The 17,406-nt window shown below is 35.4% G+C and overlaps 1 protein-coding gene across 1 annotated transcript in view; it reads right to left on the bottom strand.

Moving 5' to 3' along the window:
- Positions 1-17,406, bottom strand: part of UNC5C (unc-5 netrin receptor C) — a 382,951-nt gene that overhangs the window by 61,061 nt on the left and 304,484 nt on the right. The window contains exons 6-7 of the mRNA XM_010385580.2: positions 16,746-16,913; positions 14,195-14,359 (exon numbers count right to left, since the gene is read on the bottom strand). Coding sequence (XP_010383882.1) covers positions 14,195-14,359; positions 16,746-16,913 — 333 coding nt within the window. The remainder of the gene's footprint in view (positions 1-14,194; positions 14,360-16,745; positions 16,914-17,406) is intronic.

The following is a 17,406-nucleotide window of genomic DNA, read 5'->3' on the forward strand; positions in this document are numbered from 1 at the left end:
TTCCTTATGCAGTCTATTACTGATGGGCATTTGGATTGGTTCCAAGTCTTTGTTATTGTGAACAGTGCTGCAATAAACATACGTGTGCACGTGTCTTTATCATAGAAAGATTTACACTCCTTTGTGTATACACCCAGTAATGGGATTGCTGGGTCAAATGGTATTTCTGGTTCTAGATCCTTGAGGAATCACCACATTGTCTTCCATAATGGTTGAACTAATTTACACTCCCACCAACAGTGTAAAAGCATTCCCATTTCTCTACCTCCTCCCCAGAATCTGTTGTTTCCTGACTTTTTTTTTTTTTTTTGAGATGGAATTTCACTCTCATCGCCCAGGCTGAAGTATAGTGGTATGATCTCGGCTCACTGCAACCTCTGCCTCCTGGGTTCAAGTGATTCTCCTGCCTCAGCCTCCCGAGTAGCTGGGATTACAGGCATCTGCCACCATGCCAAACTAATGTTTTGTATTTTAAGTAGAGATGGGGTTTTACCATGTTGCCAGGCTGGTCTTGAACTCCTGACCTCATGTGATCCGCCTGCCTTGGCCTCCCAAAGTGCTGGGATTACAGATGTGAGCCACTGCACCCAGCCTGTTTACTGACTTTTTAATGATCACCATTCTAAGTGGTGTGAGATGGTATCCCATTGTAGTTTTGATTTGCATTTCTTTAATGACCAGTGCTGATGAGCTTTTTTATGTTTGTTGGCTGCATAAATGTCTTCTTTTGAGAAATGTCTGTTCTTATTCTTTGCCCACTTTTGATGGGGCTGTTTTTTTCTTATAAATTTGTTTTCAAGTTCCTTGTAGATTATGGATATTAGCCCTTTGTCAGATAGATAGATTGCAAAAATGTTCTCCCATTCTGTAGGTTGCCTGTTCACTCTGGTGGTAGTTTCTTTTGCTGTGCAGAAGCTCTGTAGTTTATTTACATCCCATTTGTAAATTTTGGCTTTTGTTGCCATTGCTTTTGATGTCATGAAGTCTTTGCTCATGCCTATGTCCTGAATGGTATTACCTAGGTTATCTTCTAGGGTTTCTATGGTTTTAGGTCTTATATTTAAGTCTTTAATCCATCTTGAGTTAATTTTTGTATAAGGTGTAAGGAAGGGGTACAGTTTCTGTTTTCTGCATATGGCTAGCCAGTTTTACCAACACCATTTATTAAATAGGGCATCCTTACCCCATTTTAAAGCAATAAAAGCTGACAACCACTTGCTTCTGGCATCCAAGATCCTGCATGAGAAGTCTTAAGAATGAGACAGATCTGCCTTCATACATTAGCTCCAGCACTCATCTGTGGGTGTTGGGAGGGCTGTTTCAATTCTATGCCTCAGTTTCTTCCTTTGCAAAAGAGAACTATTATTAGGGAGTAACGAAAGTTTTGTTTGTAAGGCTTTTTTCTACCTTTTGAGTATTAATTAAATCGAGCTCAATTCAATTTTGTCTTAACTTGGTCACGTCTGACACAGTAGACTGGAGTCAGAAGCAACTAATGCCAGGGCCTGAAATCAGTGTATTAGGTGGACAGCAAACAGAATTAAAATGAAATCTGAAATATCTTTAAACTACAATATAAGATACGGTACTTTTTATGCCCTCCAAAGTCTACTTGTAGATGTCTGGGCATTAAAACCCTGTCTTTACGTTAGTATCAGATACTTGGCCAAAAGGGAGATAGGTAGAGTTTTAGGAGGTGTCCTGCTTGCCTTTGAGGTTTACTCATCACATTTCAGTATGAGCTGCTTCTATGGCCTTAATGCATGTAAATAGATTTTAGGATACTGTGGGGGATTAAGCACAATAGAAGATGGATTCATATCTTATGGGGGTGGCTAGGATGCAAATTATGCATTTGACATAATGTCATTTATAAAAGCATTAAGCATATTCTATAAAAGTAGCTATTTTTAGGTCACAAAGGTCTTGGTCAGTTTTAGTAATATTTATCTACTCTAAGTCCACTAGGCTACTTGATAAGATTGTTCCTCATTTTCTACCCCTATGTTAGAAGAATCCTCTCTCCTTGACCTGGCTGCTTGGTCTTCTTTTTTGCCAGTGACTTTTTACACTAAGCCAAAACATGGGCAATTTTTTCACCCCAATTACATTTTTTTTTCTGATGCAAATATTCTTATTAAAACCTCAAGGGCCATTCAAAATAAACATGTCCAGATTTTCTTTTATCCTTTAAGGTCAGCTCTTATCTAGCAAACCCATCAGGGCTGCACTAATGATGTCAAAGGTCAATCTGTCAAAGACACCCAGGGTCATTTATTATAATTTACCACTCTTCTGAGGGTTTGTTTATTGATAGGGCTTAAGGAACTCCAAATAAATGAATACATAAATCCTAGAACATGACAACAACAATTAAAAAGAACATTTGCTTATCACTGATGTCAGTTATCTAAATTGCCATGGTAATTTACTGCTCCAGCCTGCTGAGGACAATGGCCACACCTCACTGAGCTGGTCCATAGCCCTGTTCCTTACAGTGACCAACCACACCCTTCTGAAAATGAATAGTAGATAATTAACATCCCAGGATGTAAATGTCTTATCTCATGATTCACAGTAGGTGAAGTATAAATGTCTGAAATTTAAGCCAAGTTCATTAAAATCAAACTCATAGATCAGCTACTCAAGTGTTTTTATATAAGTGTTATATAAACTATATATGTTTTATATGAGTGTCATATAAACTGTATTATATTATGTAAACTGTATTATAAAACATATTATATATGTTTCATATGAGTGTTATATTATATAATGGACTATCCCCATCAATGCCTCTTTAAAAAGAATAATAAATTATAAATCCAAAAGCAATGATACCAGAATCCCTCCATGGTAGTAAAGACACGTGATAGAAAAAGTAAAATGATGAAGATTCCTGATGCAAGCTGGCTGACTTCTAGAATACATGAACCTATCTGCTAGATTTTTAGTAAGAAGAAAATTGAGCTTGCAGCCCTGGACCTGCACCCCCGTGATCTCGAAGGAGCCCATGCTTTGCTGTAGTTGCTGGCATGGTGGCACCGTTCTTGATCCCCTCAGAGTTCCCTTTCCACCTAGAATCTAAAGACCTTGCATTTGTTTTCTAACCTGTTTGGTGCTCCATAGGTGTTCATTAGGCTTCTGTGGGCTAAAGTTTCTAACCACATCCCTGCTTTCAAAACCAGGAAAATGTTTTACCAGAAAGGAAAAAAGCAAAAGCAAACCACACTTACTATACCGGACACTGTGTAGCATTGTACAGGGCAGGCAGGCCATGTACAGAATATTTATTTGCCAGCTGGGATGCTACACATATCAAGAACTATACAAACACAGCTATGACATCAACTTCTTCCAACTATAGATAAAAGCTCTCACTGTCTACCACTCACAATTATGCTTTCCTATCAAACTGCTGTGTTGACAAGAATTTCACTGGGAAATGACTAGCACCTTCTCAAATGCCTACCACAGGCGGTTATAAACATATCATTCTAAAGTCAAGAAATGAGTATTTGTAAGGTAAATTACTTCCCCACATTAAATCCACCTGGGCTTCTGGGGGCCCTGGTATGCAGTGTCCACACCACAATTTAGCCATGGAGAGCTCTGCCACTTCCTCTGCACTTCTGAGAATTAATAGAAGAGCTGTGTGACGTGTAAATTTTTTAATGAGTTGAAAGTGCTAACTTTGCAGAATGCCTAACATTTTAATTTCCCAAAGTCAGGAAATTCACTGATGCAGACACAATTCTAGACAGTTCTTGTTAGTAAATTGCAATTTTAAATTTGTCTACTGTGGCATGAACCGTCTTTAGCAAGGAGTAATTCTAAGTTCAGATTTGAACTGTTACAAATCCCTGTGAGAAACTCCAAACTTTCAATGGGAATAAAAACTAAAATCTATAGGAATATTGGCAGTAACTTAATAATCCAATCTAGTGTATTGATAAATATATATATATAAATCTGCATTTCTGGACCAGGCCATATATATAGTATTTGAATTGCTATTTTCAAAAGGAAGAAGTAAGCAGTGATTAAACTATTCATTTTATATGCCATCCATGACAAATAAATCTTACTAATTATTTATTATAAAGATTATAAAAGTTAGGCCCGCTGTGGTGGCTTAGGCCTGTAATCTCAGCACTTTGGGAGGCTGAGGTGGGCAGATCACTTGAGGTCAGGAGTTCGAGACCAGCCTGGCCAACATGGTGAAACCCCATCTCTATTAAAAATACAAAAATTAACTGGGCAGGGTGGTAGATGCCTGTAATCCCAGCTACTCGGGAGGCTGAGGCAGGAGAATTGCTTAAACTAGGGAGGTAGAGGTTGCAGTGAGCCAGAATCGCGCCAATGCACTCCAGCCTGGGCAACAGTGTAAGACTCTGTCACATTAAAAAAAAATAATAAAAATAAAAAGATTATACAAGTTAAAAGTTATCAGGTCTTAGTAATACAATTGTATTTCAACTTAAAAGGTAAATATGCTTATTGTCTTAGCATTTTTTGAGTTTTCTTAAGTGCTTTCTGCTTCTTCTGTATCTTTCTGTGTGTCCTGTTCTTTGTGTCTCTCTCTCTCTCATCATAAGCATTTAATGTAAAGCCTATTTCAAAAATATATTGTGAAATGTGGGGGGTGGCTGCTTTCATATCAGTTTAGGGATGATATAAAGAAACCTAAATATTTTAATGTGTACACAGTACAATTGGTCTTCCAATACTGATTCTGTAGTATTATTAAGTAAAAACTGGTATTTGTCATTAATGCTAAGTTTTTTTAGATCAGACATATGTTTTCAATTATTTTCAATAGTGACAAACACTTATCAGCTTAAGGAGATTTTGGGCTGAGACGATGGGGTTTTCTAAATATTCAATCATGTCATCTGTAAACAGGGACAATTTGACTTCTTTTCCTGATTGAATACTCTTTATTTCTTTCTCCTGCCTGATTGCCCTGGCCAGAACTTCCAACACTATGTTGAATAGGAGTGGTGAGAGAGGGCATCACTGTCTTGTGCCAGTTTTCAAAGGGAATGCTTCCAGTTTTTACGCATTCAGTATGATATTGGCTGTGGGTTTTATAAATAGCTCTTATTATGTTGAGATATATCCCATCAATACCTAATTTATTGAGAGTTTTTAGGATAAAGGGCTGAATTTTGTCAAAGGCCTTTTCTGCATCTATTGAGATAATCATGTGGTTTTTGTCTTTGGTTCTGTTTATATGCTGGATTACATTTATTGATTTGCGTATGTTGAACCAGCCTTGCATCCCAGGGATGAAGCCCACTTGATCATGGTGGATAAGCTTTTTGATGTGCTGCTGGATTTGGTTTGTCAGTATTTTACTGAGGATATTTGCATCAATGTTCATCAGGGATATTGGTCTAAAATTCTCTTTTTTTGTTGTGTCTCTGCCAGGCTTTGGTATCAGGACGATACTGACCTCATAAAATAAGTTAGGGAGGATTCCCTCTTTTTCTATTGATTGGAATAGCTTCAGAAGGAATGGTACCAGCTCCTCCTTGTACTCTGGTAGAATTCGGCTGTGAATCCATCTGGTCCTGGATTTTTTTTGGTTGGTAGGCTATTAATTATTGTCTCAATTTCTGAGCCTGTTATTGGTCTATTCAGGGATTCAGCTTCTTCCTGGTTTAGTCTTGGGAAGGTGTATGTGTCCAGGAATTTATCCATTTCTTCTAGATTTTCTAGTTTATTTGCATAGAGGTGTTTATAGTATTCTCTGATGGTAGTTTGTATTTCTGTGGGATTGGTGATAAGCAATTTCAGCCAAGTCTCAGGATACAAAATCAATGTACAAAAATCACAAGCACTCTTATACACCAATAACAGACAAACAGTGAGCCAAATCATGAGTGAACTCCCATTCACAATTGCTTCAAAAAGAATGAAATACCTAGGAATCCAACTTACAAGGGATGTGAAGGACCTCTTCAAGGAGAACTACAAACCACTGCTCTACGAAATAAAAGAGGACACAAACAAATGGAAGCACATTCCATGCTCACGGATAGGAAGAATCAAGCTCATGAAAATGGCCATACTGTCCAAGGTAATTTATAGATTCAATGCCATCCCCATCAAGCTTCCAATGACTTTCTTCACAGAATTGGAAAAAACGACTTTAAAGTTCATATGGAACCAAAAAAGAGCCTGCATTGCCAAGACAATCCTAAGTCAAAAGAACAATGCTGGAGGCATCACCCTACCTGACTGCAAACTATACTACAAGGCTACAGTAACCAAAACAGCATGGTACTGGTAACAAAACAGAGATATAGATCAATGAAACAGAACAGTGCCCTTAGAAATAATACCACACATCTACAAACAACTGATCTTTGACAAACCTGAGAAAAACAAGAACTGGGGAAAGGATTCTCTATTTAATAAATGGTGCTGGGAAAACTGGCTAGCCATATGTAGAAAGCTGAAACTGGATCCTTTCCTTATACCTTATACAAAAATTAATTCAAGATGGATTAAAGACTTAAATGTTAGACAGAAACCATAAAAATCCTAGAAGAAAATCTAGGCAATACCATTCAGGACATAGGCATGGGCAAGGACTTCATAAACACCAAAAGCAATGGCAACAAAAGCCAAAATTGACAAATGGGATCTAATTAAACTAAGGGGCTTCTGCACAGCAAAAGAAACTACCATCAGAGTGAACAGGCAACCTACAGAATGGGAGAAAATTTTTGCAATCTACTTATCTGACAAAGGGCTAATGTCCAGAATCTACATAGAACTCAAACAAACTTACAAGAAAAAAACAAACAACCCCATCAAAAAGTGGGTGAAGGATATGAACAGACACGTCCCCAGATAAGACATTTATGCAGCCAACAGACACATGAAAAAATGCTCATCATCAATGGCCATCAGAGAAATGCAAATCAAAACCACAATGAGATACCATCTCACACCAGTTAGAATGGCGATCATTAAAAAGTCAGGAAGCAACAGGTGCTGGAGAGGATGTGGAGAAATAGGGTCATGGGGTGGGGGTAGGGAGAGGGATAGCATTAGGAGATATACCTAAAGTAAATGACGAGTTAATGGGTGCAGCACACCAACATGACACATGTCTACATATGTAACAAACCTGCACGTTGTGCACATGTACCCTAGAACTTAAAATATAATTTTTTAAAAAAAGGGTGTTGAGCACAGTTCACTATTCAGATGCTAGGTACGTTGAAAGCCCAGACTTCATCACTACACATACATGCATGTGAGAACTCTGCACCTGTACCCATTACAGATCTAAAAATAAGAACTAAATGAAAAAAAAAAAAGCAAAGATAATAGGATGTTTGATAAATACCCTTCACTTCCTATTAATATATGTCAGTGTATGGCATATGGGTTAAAAATTAGGCGATAAACCTGTTAAGTTCAGTAAATAAACGTAATACAATAGCTATATCCTCGAGATGTGACAGCCTGGAACAGGGGTTGGCAAGCTCTGGCCCTCAGGCTAAATAGTTCCTGCTACTCATTTCTGTAAATAAAGTTTTACTGAAACACACACACACACACACACACAAAATAGTGACAAACATGCCACTTCACTTACCTTTCTTATTCAATGCAATCCATGTCATTTAGTATACCAAAGAACTCCACTTTTTAAAATGTTGTTTGGAAAAAAATTAACTATGTGCTTATACATCCAAAATGTCCAAGTTATTTCTGGGACCTTAAGTGATTCTGATAGCTTCTAATTACTCTTTAGTAATGCATTCTGGTGAAATAACATCAATTTTGTAAAGGTCTTAATTTGAAGGTACCAAATTGTGTCTAGTGTAGGAACTACTTTTTCAGGCCAGTGAGATTGTATCCAGTGTAATATATATATATGTTATACAGTACTTACAATATGAACTACTGTGTGTGGGTGGTATAAAAATTTAATAGAGCTTCTGAAATTGTTTACAGACCATGATCATATTTCACAAATGAAATTACACAGTATCACATAATGAATCCAACTTATCACACAGACTAAGAATTTAAATTATGATTGCAAGGCCGGATATATATATATATAAAATAGACAAATGGGAAATATTGCAAAACTATAATTCAGTTCCAAATCCCCATGTCTTCAAAATACTTGGTTTACTGGCCATAAGTAATTCTTGCACCCTAGAGTTTTGTACAACTAGGGTTTTATACAAGTATTTTATGCAAATACTTTTTTGGTAATCTAATTTGAATCAATGTGACCAAAGTCAGTGACATTGCTACTTCTTAAATCCAGGGAGCCATGCTTCCAAGATAATGCTGTGGCCTATCCTCAACCGTTCTTTTTAAAAAATGTAATTTATTATTATAAACATAACGGAATACTAAGCATAAATAATGTATAGAATAGAAAGCATATAGAAAAAGAAAAAAATACTTGTAATCTCATTAGCCCAGAAAATTCATAAATTTCATTCATCTTTTACTAAGCATACCTTTACACACTTATCACTAAATGCATATATAAATCCATATTCTGCTTTTCCATGTTAAACCTTATAAATATTTTAGTGGCTATATGATGTTCCATTTAATGGAAGTACTATGTGTTACTTAACCATCATCCTAATATTAGACTTTTGGGTTTTGCATTTTTCACAATAATAACAAAGAATATAGACATATGTGGCATACAGCTGTTTCTCAGTATCCAAGAAGGATTGATTCCAGAACCACCCCCCGCCACCAACACCAAAATCTGAGATTGCTCAAGTCCCTTATATAAAATGGCATAGTATTTGCATGTAACCTATGCACATCCTCACGTATACTTTAAACCATCTCTAGATTGGTTATAATACCTAATACAATTTAAATGTTAAATAAGTTGTTATACTGTATTTTAAAATTTGTTTTATTTTTAATTGTTATATTATTTTTTAGTGTTTTTAAAAATGTTTTTGACCTGTTCTTGGTTGAATCCACAGATGTGTAACTCACTGATACAGAGGGCTGACTGTATATATTTTTAGATATTCATACTAATTACTTAAAACTTATTCATTCAAGTAGAATTATTGGGTCAAAGGGTATGATAACTTTAAAATTCTTGACTTATACTGTAAAATTGCTTCCCCATAAAATTTTTATTCCCATTAGCAAGGTACAAAAGTTTCTACTTGACTACATATTTGCTTAACATTTAGCATTGTTATATCTTTAAAGTATTCATTAATTTTATAAGTAACCTTCAAAGTCTTTTTATGAAAAATTTCACTTGGTGTTGAATTTGAGGAAAGAAATGATTTCTAACATGTCTTATCCGAACACTATCAAACTGGTAAACAATTTAGAAAACTGATGATTAATTTTTCAGTTGAAATTAAACATTCTAAAAACTATAAAGCCCATGATAAACAAAACTCTATATTCAAACTATGAGTCAAAAATGACCTCTAATATATATTACTTAGGCGTAATGGGAAATGGAATTGAATAAAGAATAGCCCAATCAGATAGTAAGAGCCATTAATTGGACATGTTAAAATAAATACGGAACAGACCGGACGCAGTGGCTCACGCCCGTGATCCCAGCTTTGGGAGGCCGAGGCGGGCGATCACTAGGTCAGGAGATCTAGACCATCCTGGCCAACATGGTAAAACCCTGTCTCTACTAAAAATAAAAAAATTAGCTGGGTGTGGTGGCATGTGCCTGTAATCCCAGCTACTCAGGAGGCTGAAGCAGGAGAATCGCTTGAACCAAGGAGTCGGAGGTTGCAGTGAGCCAAAATCACGCCACTGCACTCCAGCCTGGCAACAGAGCAAGACTCCGTCTCTAAATATATACATACATTCATACATACTGAACAATACTGTAAGTTCCATTTCTTAGCTTTCAATCTTTTCCTATAATTATGATTTAAGTATGTGACTCATAAACAGAATAAAACTGAGTTTTTTCCTATAATTTTGGATTTCCTTGTACAGGTGAGTTTAATTCATTTACATTATGATCCCTGATATATGTAGCTTTATTTCCACCATCTCACTTATTGTATTCATTTACTAGTTTTCCTTTTGCCAATTTCCTACCCTTAAAATTTTTATTTTGAATTTATGCATTCAATTTTTATGTGTGTACTCAAGTCTTAACATTTTAACTTCAACAGTGGAATCAATGAAATCCAATGTAAATACTGTTACTGTTCTTTTCTTGAGCAATATATGGAAGATGGAAATTTTTAACTTAGTTCGCACCTTCCCATATTCCATGTTAATATTGTCTACCATTTAGCTCCATCTTGTTTTCAACTGCTCCTCAATTGGTCTCATCTTATTTTAAGGAACCAATTGTTACTTTTCATTTTCAGTAGTTTACTCAGTAAGGTTTATGAGTAATAAATCCTCTCTATCTTGATTACCTGAAAATCTTTTAGATTTTGCTCTTTTGTGCAGTAAATGTTGGATTTTCTCATTCTATCCTCCATGAGTTTTATTCTCCCTGTTACATATTCACTTATGTATTCACAAAACTTCCCTATATTGTGGAAGTTTCATAAGATCTACATTCCAGTTTACAAATTTTCTCTTCAGCTTTATCTGAAGCTGTGTCCGATCTGATTTTTCATCTTCCAATGAGTTTTAAATTTCAATCATTATGCCTTCCTCTCTAGACATTCCATTTGTTTTTTTCTCTAAATTTGTCTTTTTAACAAATTGTTATTTCATTTGTGCTTATATTCCTTTTAAAAATATGGTTTGTCTTTTTACATTTACTCTACAGTTTTTTTTCAGATTGCTCTATGAGTTCATGTTAGTAAAATGCTAACTCTATTATTGCTGACTCTCCCTTACAGTAGATAATTTTCTTGAGTGATTGGAAACTTTGTATTGTAAGCTTATTGACAGGTGTGGTCTATGTTTGTCATAGACTAATGAACTTACATTATGGAAGGAAACCTAGAGAGTAGCTTGCTGTTTGCTCTGCTGGTGTCCTAGAAGCTTAATTATACATATTTTGTGTTTTGCTTCTAGCAATGTATCTTAGATTCCACACCAGAGCTGGGGTGAGGTTATGGTTTTACTATAGATTTTATTTAAATGAAGTCTTCATTTCCTTTTTCCTACCATGTTTTTCTATGTCTTCCCTTGGCTGGTGGGCAAAAATGTTCTAGTTGTTTCTTATGGTATAGGTTAGGCATTTGTGAGTTTCAGCTTTCTTTAGGGTTCTTACTTCCGAGTCTAGGTCATACAAAGCCAGGGCTTCTGCCTCTGTGCCAAAACTGAAACCCTAATTTCCAGTCCCTGGGACCCATGTCCATATCCAGTTCCCCCTTCCTGGTTATTTTGGTGTCAATTCACACAGTTACCTCTCAAGCTTGGAGTTGCAGCTTCATTTTTGGCATTTGAGGATTTCTCTCTCTTCTTTCTTTTGGACCTCTTTTCTTCTCTCTCTCTTTCTGCATGCACGTATGTGTCTCTACTAAGTTTGCAATATTTTATCCAACATTTTAATATATTTTTAAAGGTATTTGTATTAAGTGCTTAACAAAGAAATGTATCTGAATTTGTTTTGAACAAATTAACAAGTAAACATCAACAGTAATATTTTCTGTATATTTCACATTGTGTTCCTCTTAAGTACCAAGTTAGCTTTTGAAGAAATACTATACTACATTATCTAGGTAACTCTGAATCCTACTCACATCCATTATGAACTCTGAATTTCTCCTATCTAGCAGTACACCTACATTTATATCAGAATTATTTATATACAATTTTGAATAGATTCAGAGGATGTAGTTCTTACCTGGTTCACTGAAAGCAGACTAGCTTTATTTTGAGATAACATTGTGATATCATTGAAAGACTATTTATTAATGCATTCCAGACACTAATTCTCCCAAAGGAAATAAATATTAAGTGATAATTCCTAATTGCTGATTGCCACTTTCTGGCTATCTTTTCTACCTCGATTCTTTTTCTTAATACTGACCTTGTCCCTTTTGCAAACTTTGCAGTATCACTATTAGAAGCCTTTGTTTTCCAAAATAATGGCCAAACAATATTATTTCTTTGCAAAACTTTGGCAGTATACTGTTCCAGAAACACCAGGCTAACTGGTAAGCAGAAACTATAGCTTTCACTGTAAAATACTACAATTGCACAGTGCAGAATATCTGTGGTTTTATCACTGAGGAAATCAATAGTGATATAGACTACAATTCTTTGTTTGACTGGAGTGGATACAGGAGGGCAGATGAAAGAGTTTAATGACTTAGTAGGGATTGTCACTATAGCAAATCAGAGCTGCAGAAATAAATAGCTTTAAATGGAATGATTTTAACCCAAATAGCAAAATGTTTCCATCAAACAGGAGACGTGATAAAAAAATAAACACAAACAAACAACTAAAAATACCCCTCCTGTAGCCTCATTCCTCTTCCCTGTCTATATATACACACTTCAGGCCATCATTACTGGCAAATATCCAATAATAAGGAAAAAAATTCTATGAATGCTTAAGAAATGATCTAGAAGCTAAGGGGTTGCTATGTCATGGAAGTCTTAGTTTGAATATATCATGTTTGTATTTGTCATAATTTAAAATGTGACATTTTCTATGACTAATAAAAGGTTCTATCTTGTGGCATTGTATTCCTTGTTAAAGAGGTTGTTCTGAGGATTTGTAAATATGTACAATAGAAGTAGTAGGTATTAAATCACCCAAGATTGAAATAGTATATTGAGAGAGAAAGAATGTGAAAGACAGAAAGAGAGAAAAAGTCCAACTGTTTCTACTTTGCAATCACATGAATCAGTTGGTTCTACAGTAAAGGAAAAATACTAAGTGATGAAAATGTTAAAAAGACTAACTTGTATGTGGTATGTTATTTTAATCCTCAACCCAAACAAACTCTGTACCTCTGGATAAATGGTTAGCAAAACTGATTTTCATTTATGCATTTCTGGTACAAACTTGTGAGGTTCACAGTGGCAGGCCCCACATCATTACCAGAAGCTGTGCTTTATACACTCAGCAGCAGCTGGTTCTCGAGGAATGCAAATGTACCCTGAACATAAAAATAAGAGGCCTACTGGATTTTTATTCTGTGGGAACAACATAATTATTTATTTGTATTTTAAGTAAGATATCTTTCTAAAGGTTCCTGTGTGTATAGACTGAAAAGTAAACAGAATTTCTTAAGTGTGGTAAAAACAAAATATTTTATTCTTAAATGACAAATACAAATACCTTTGCATAAATACCTTCAGCTGCTTGTATTCTGCTAGCAATGTGTAATGTATTATGAGAAATGTCAACACTAGACCACCATTAGTTCACATCCAAAGACAGCATATCATTTGATCCATTAATCTGAATAGGTATGATTTCAGAATAATTCTTAATACCTCAATTTATGATCATGAAAAGAGATAGTAAACTGTGTACATCTGAGGACTCCTCAATAAAGGGGTGAGAGTTTGCAAGTATGAAATCACACTACCATTTAATTAAGAAAATCTAAGGAACAAAGACATGAAAAAAATGGAGAATAGGTAGCTTATAGCACACATTACATTCCTAAGCCAATCTTTGGCACTCATTTAAAAAATGTATGCTTTATTAATATTTATTTCCTTTAAATAAACTAAATCATATCCACATTATAATTTCTAATACAAACCCAGAATATTCAAGAGGTTGCGGAGATGTTCTCACTAAACATTTGTTCTAAGTCGGTAAATCTACCTACAGAAATATTTTTCATCTTTACATACATTTTACACTCCATGGACATTTTGGTTAGGTACCTGCCATGAATTAAGAATAAACAGCTTACATTTTAGAAGTCTTGTTTTGACTCTGTGAAGAGTTTAGAGTGCCCTTTTGTGCTTTCTGATAAAACCAAGTAATGGTTCCCTTCCATATAAGTGATTGAATCACCCCTTGCTCATGAAAAAGCAATATTGCATGCCATTTGTTAGCTGGACATAGTTACTATTTATTCTGGTTCCTGGAAAATTTGCTTTTTCCAATTGTGAGAGCGAGCTAGAATATTGCTATATTATTGCATTTTATTGTTGTTCAAAGAATTCTTTATTTCTAATGTTTCCTTAAAAAAATCCAAATGGTTCAATCTCCAGCCCCCTCAATGTCTGCAGTTTGCTTAAATTGACTTACTCTGCATGCAAAGCCCATCAGTGCAGTTCTTGGATTGCAAGACGAGGCCGTCGCAGTCCTTGCCTCCATTCTTGGGGGCTGGCGCCGTGCACTCCCTCCTGCGCCAGTGGGTGCACTCAGTTCCACAAGTAGACCACTTGCTCCATGACGTCCACCTGCCGTCCACTGCCATGGAAAAAATGTAGCAGCAAGTCAGAGGGAGAGGCAGCTGCTTAAGGGATGGAGCAGAGCTCAAGTATAATACAATAAAACAAAACAAGAAAAAGCATGCGCTACTGAGAAGCACTGTATTCATTTCAATTGCTGGGAATTGCATCTTCTACATCATTTGGGTTCAGTGAGCTTTTCCTATAGTGTGAGTGTTTTCTCACTGACCAAGTCAAGGGAGGCTGACTGAGACACACAAAATCCCAAGTTGTCACCAGGAGCTATGTAAAAGTAGGCCATGATGGTTTCCCTTTCCCTATTAATGGGGGAGCTTCTGGGTTTTGTATTGAAAATTAGGTCAGTCTTTGGATCCAAGATTCTTTCATTCCTAGGGCCGTGTGGACAGTGAAAGTAAGCTTGTGTGGGAATTCAGAGAAGAGGTTGGTACAGTGGAGAAGAAATCTATCCAACCTTCAATTCATTCATCCAGGTGGTATATATCTATCTATCTCTTCTCTCTCATCTAAATTTTATACTGTCTTTTTATTTTACTTTTTTCATCTGGGCTGCTTGATTCTGCTGAAACCTTCTATAATGTTTTCATGAAAAGACTATTATTTTTCATTTATTATTTGATAATTCCATTATTTGATGATGTTTCTGTTTCTATTTTTATTAAAAAAATTTAGGTAAGACCCTAATATTTGTTGTGATTCAGTCATTTAGAACTGACTTACTTTCTTCCTAATTTTGGTGGCTGGCTTGTCAGCAACTTCAAAGATAATGAACTCAGATATCTCTATTTTAAAAGTACACAACTTAAATCTCAGTTTGAAAAAAGATAAATTTCAGTCATACTTTAAAATGCAGCTTAAGTTTCTCAGAAAAATAGGATAAAAATGTTGAAATAAGAGTTTTAAAATATTAATCTTCCCTGAAATACATAATTATAATGATCAAGGATTCAGTGTAAAACAATGCTAAACATTATTTACTGAACAGCTTAACCTTTTATATCTATATATTGATAAAAATTATATCAATTTTAATCATCTACGTAGTTTGAGAAATCTACATGATTTCGTATTCAGATTACTATGTAAATATATCATGCATAATGTGGATATGGTTATAAAGATACCCACATGAAAAATGAGAACAGCGTTAACATTTCAGTCATACAGAACTGGCTATATACGCAAGTCCCAACTACTTAGAGCAAAAACATTTGCTTTGACCTGCACCAATCCAGTTTACCAAAACACTGACACATGCATTTCTATTTCAACTCAAATTGATGGGTGCTTTTTTAATTGTGGGAGTCAGCACCTATAAAATAAAATCTGAAATTTTAAGCCTAGCTAAGCATCAAAATTTGCTTCATAAATAAAAGCTCTCAAAGGGTTCACTGTGGAAGACAGTTTTGATATTTGGAAATCAACATTTGGGAATGTAAAGTGTAGATTATGTATATCTCTCCAGTTCATTTCTCCACCCCATCCCTGAGAAAGGTTAAAAGATAAAGATTAAAGGATAAACACGACAAAATTAGGCCAAAGGGAGAAGTAAGAAGGCTGTGTATCTGAACAATAAAACTGAAAACACAGTAGCTACTCCAATGAGCGCAGTAAATTTATGGATTATTTCAAAATAATTTTAGCTTAGCTTTGGAATATATCGTATAACAAGGCATTTTAAAGGGTTTTGCTTTTACTTTTGGCAAATATTATCTTCAATTTACCTAGGGATAAGAGCTGGTAGCAAGATGAGATAGTACAGAAAGATGCTAAGAGGTGGAGAGATGCAATCTTGCTGTAGGTACCACTGCAAATAACTAAAAAAAAAATAGATGACCAACATTTACAGATAATAAAGAACTGACTGCATTGTAGTTTCAGAATCCATTATTCCATGTGCCAAAAAACTTTGCCTTCCTTATAATTCATTTCAAATGTTATATTTGCCCTTGACCAGAAAATGACACTAAATGTAAAATATTTCCATCTAAAACATTTTCTAAATTTCAGTTCAATTAATTTCTGTGGTTTTCTGAAGATCAAGGATTGTTATTCCTAAAATGTGTGGCTTTCAGTGCCATTCAAATCTCTTGAATTACAAAATCTGAAATCTTGGTCCCAGCAGTTTTGTTGAATAATATAAAGGGATTATATCCAGTAGTGTTTAATCTCCTGTTTTATACAATTTGGCATGTTTTGGTAACAAAGTTAAGTATTCTTTTGGAGGAAAACACTTGATATCCCAGTAATGCAAACAGTGAGTAGGATGGATTTAAATAATGTTTATCACACATTCAGATCAAGAATAAAGTTTCTGTATCTATTCTCTAAAAGCATATTTCTTGAATAATGGGAGATGTTTGGATTGAGAGGACTGGTTTATTTACCTGGGCATAACGTAGTACAGGCTATTTTCTGCACACTCTGCCCTTCACAGAAGGCACCCCCATTGAGTGGTGCCGGGTTGGTACAAGTCCTTGTACGTTTCTGATACCCTCGTCCACAGCGGCTATTACACACAGACCACTCTGTCCAGGTGGACCAGCCGCCATTGACTGAAAGGAGGCAAACAGTAAAAAGTGGATTAAACATGTGTGCATGCACAACACACATGGACACAAAAAACAGACACAATATGTAAACAAAAGTTATTTTCCAAGTGACCATTTATAAAAATCCAAAATTTCAAAGCCAGAAGAGACCATGGACCTCATTTTATCCAAAGTTTTAGTGTATAGACAGAGAAAAAAAAAATGTTTGCAAAGACATACTCACCTACTCAGAAAAATAAATAGGACTGTATGGGTTCTCTTTTACTTGGCCAGTGTGCTTAAAAAATATACATATCTCCTTACCTAGTCAAGCTCCAAAATTACTTTTGACAGCTCGTCTCAAATAATAAATGTTTACATCTCTATGACAAGCCTGCAAGTGAATCTATAGCATGGGGACAGAATAAAATAATTTAGCCTTAAAAAAAAGATGATTGATTTTTTAAGCATGTGTAAACTTTACAACCTTTTAAGGATTTTTATTCACTTGCACAAA

This window comes from Rhinopithecus roxellana, chromosome 2, assembly GCF_007565055.1.
Source record: "Rhinopithecus roxellana isolate Shanxi Qingling chromosome 2, ASM756505v1, whole genome shotgun sequence".
Classification (NCBI taxonomy): domain Eukaryota; kingdom Metazoa; phylum Chordata; class Mammalia; order Primates; family Cercopithecidae; genus Rhinopithecus; species Rhinopithecus roxellana.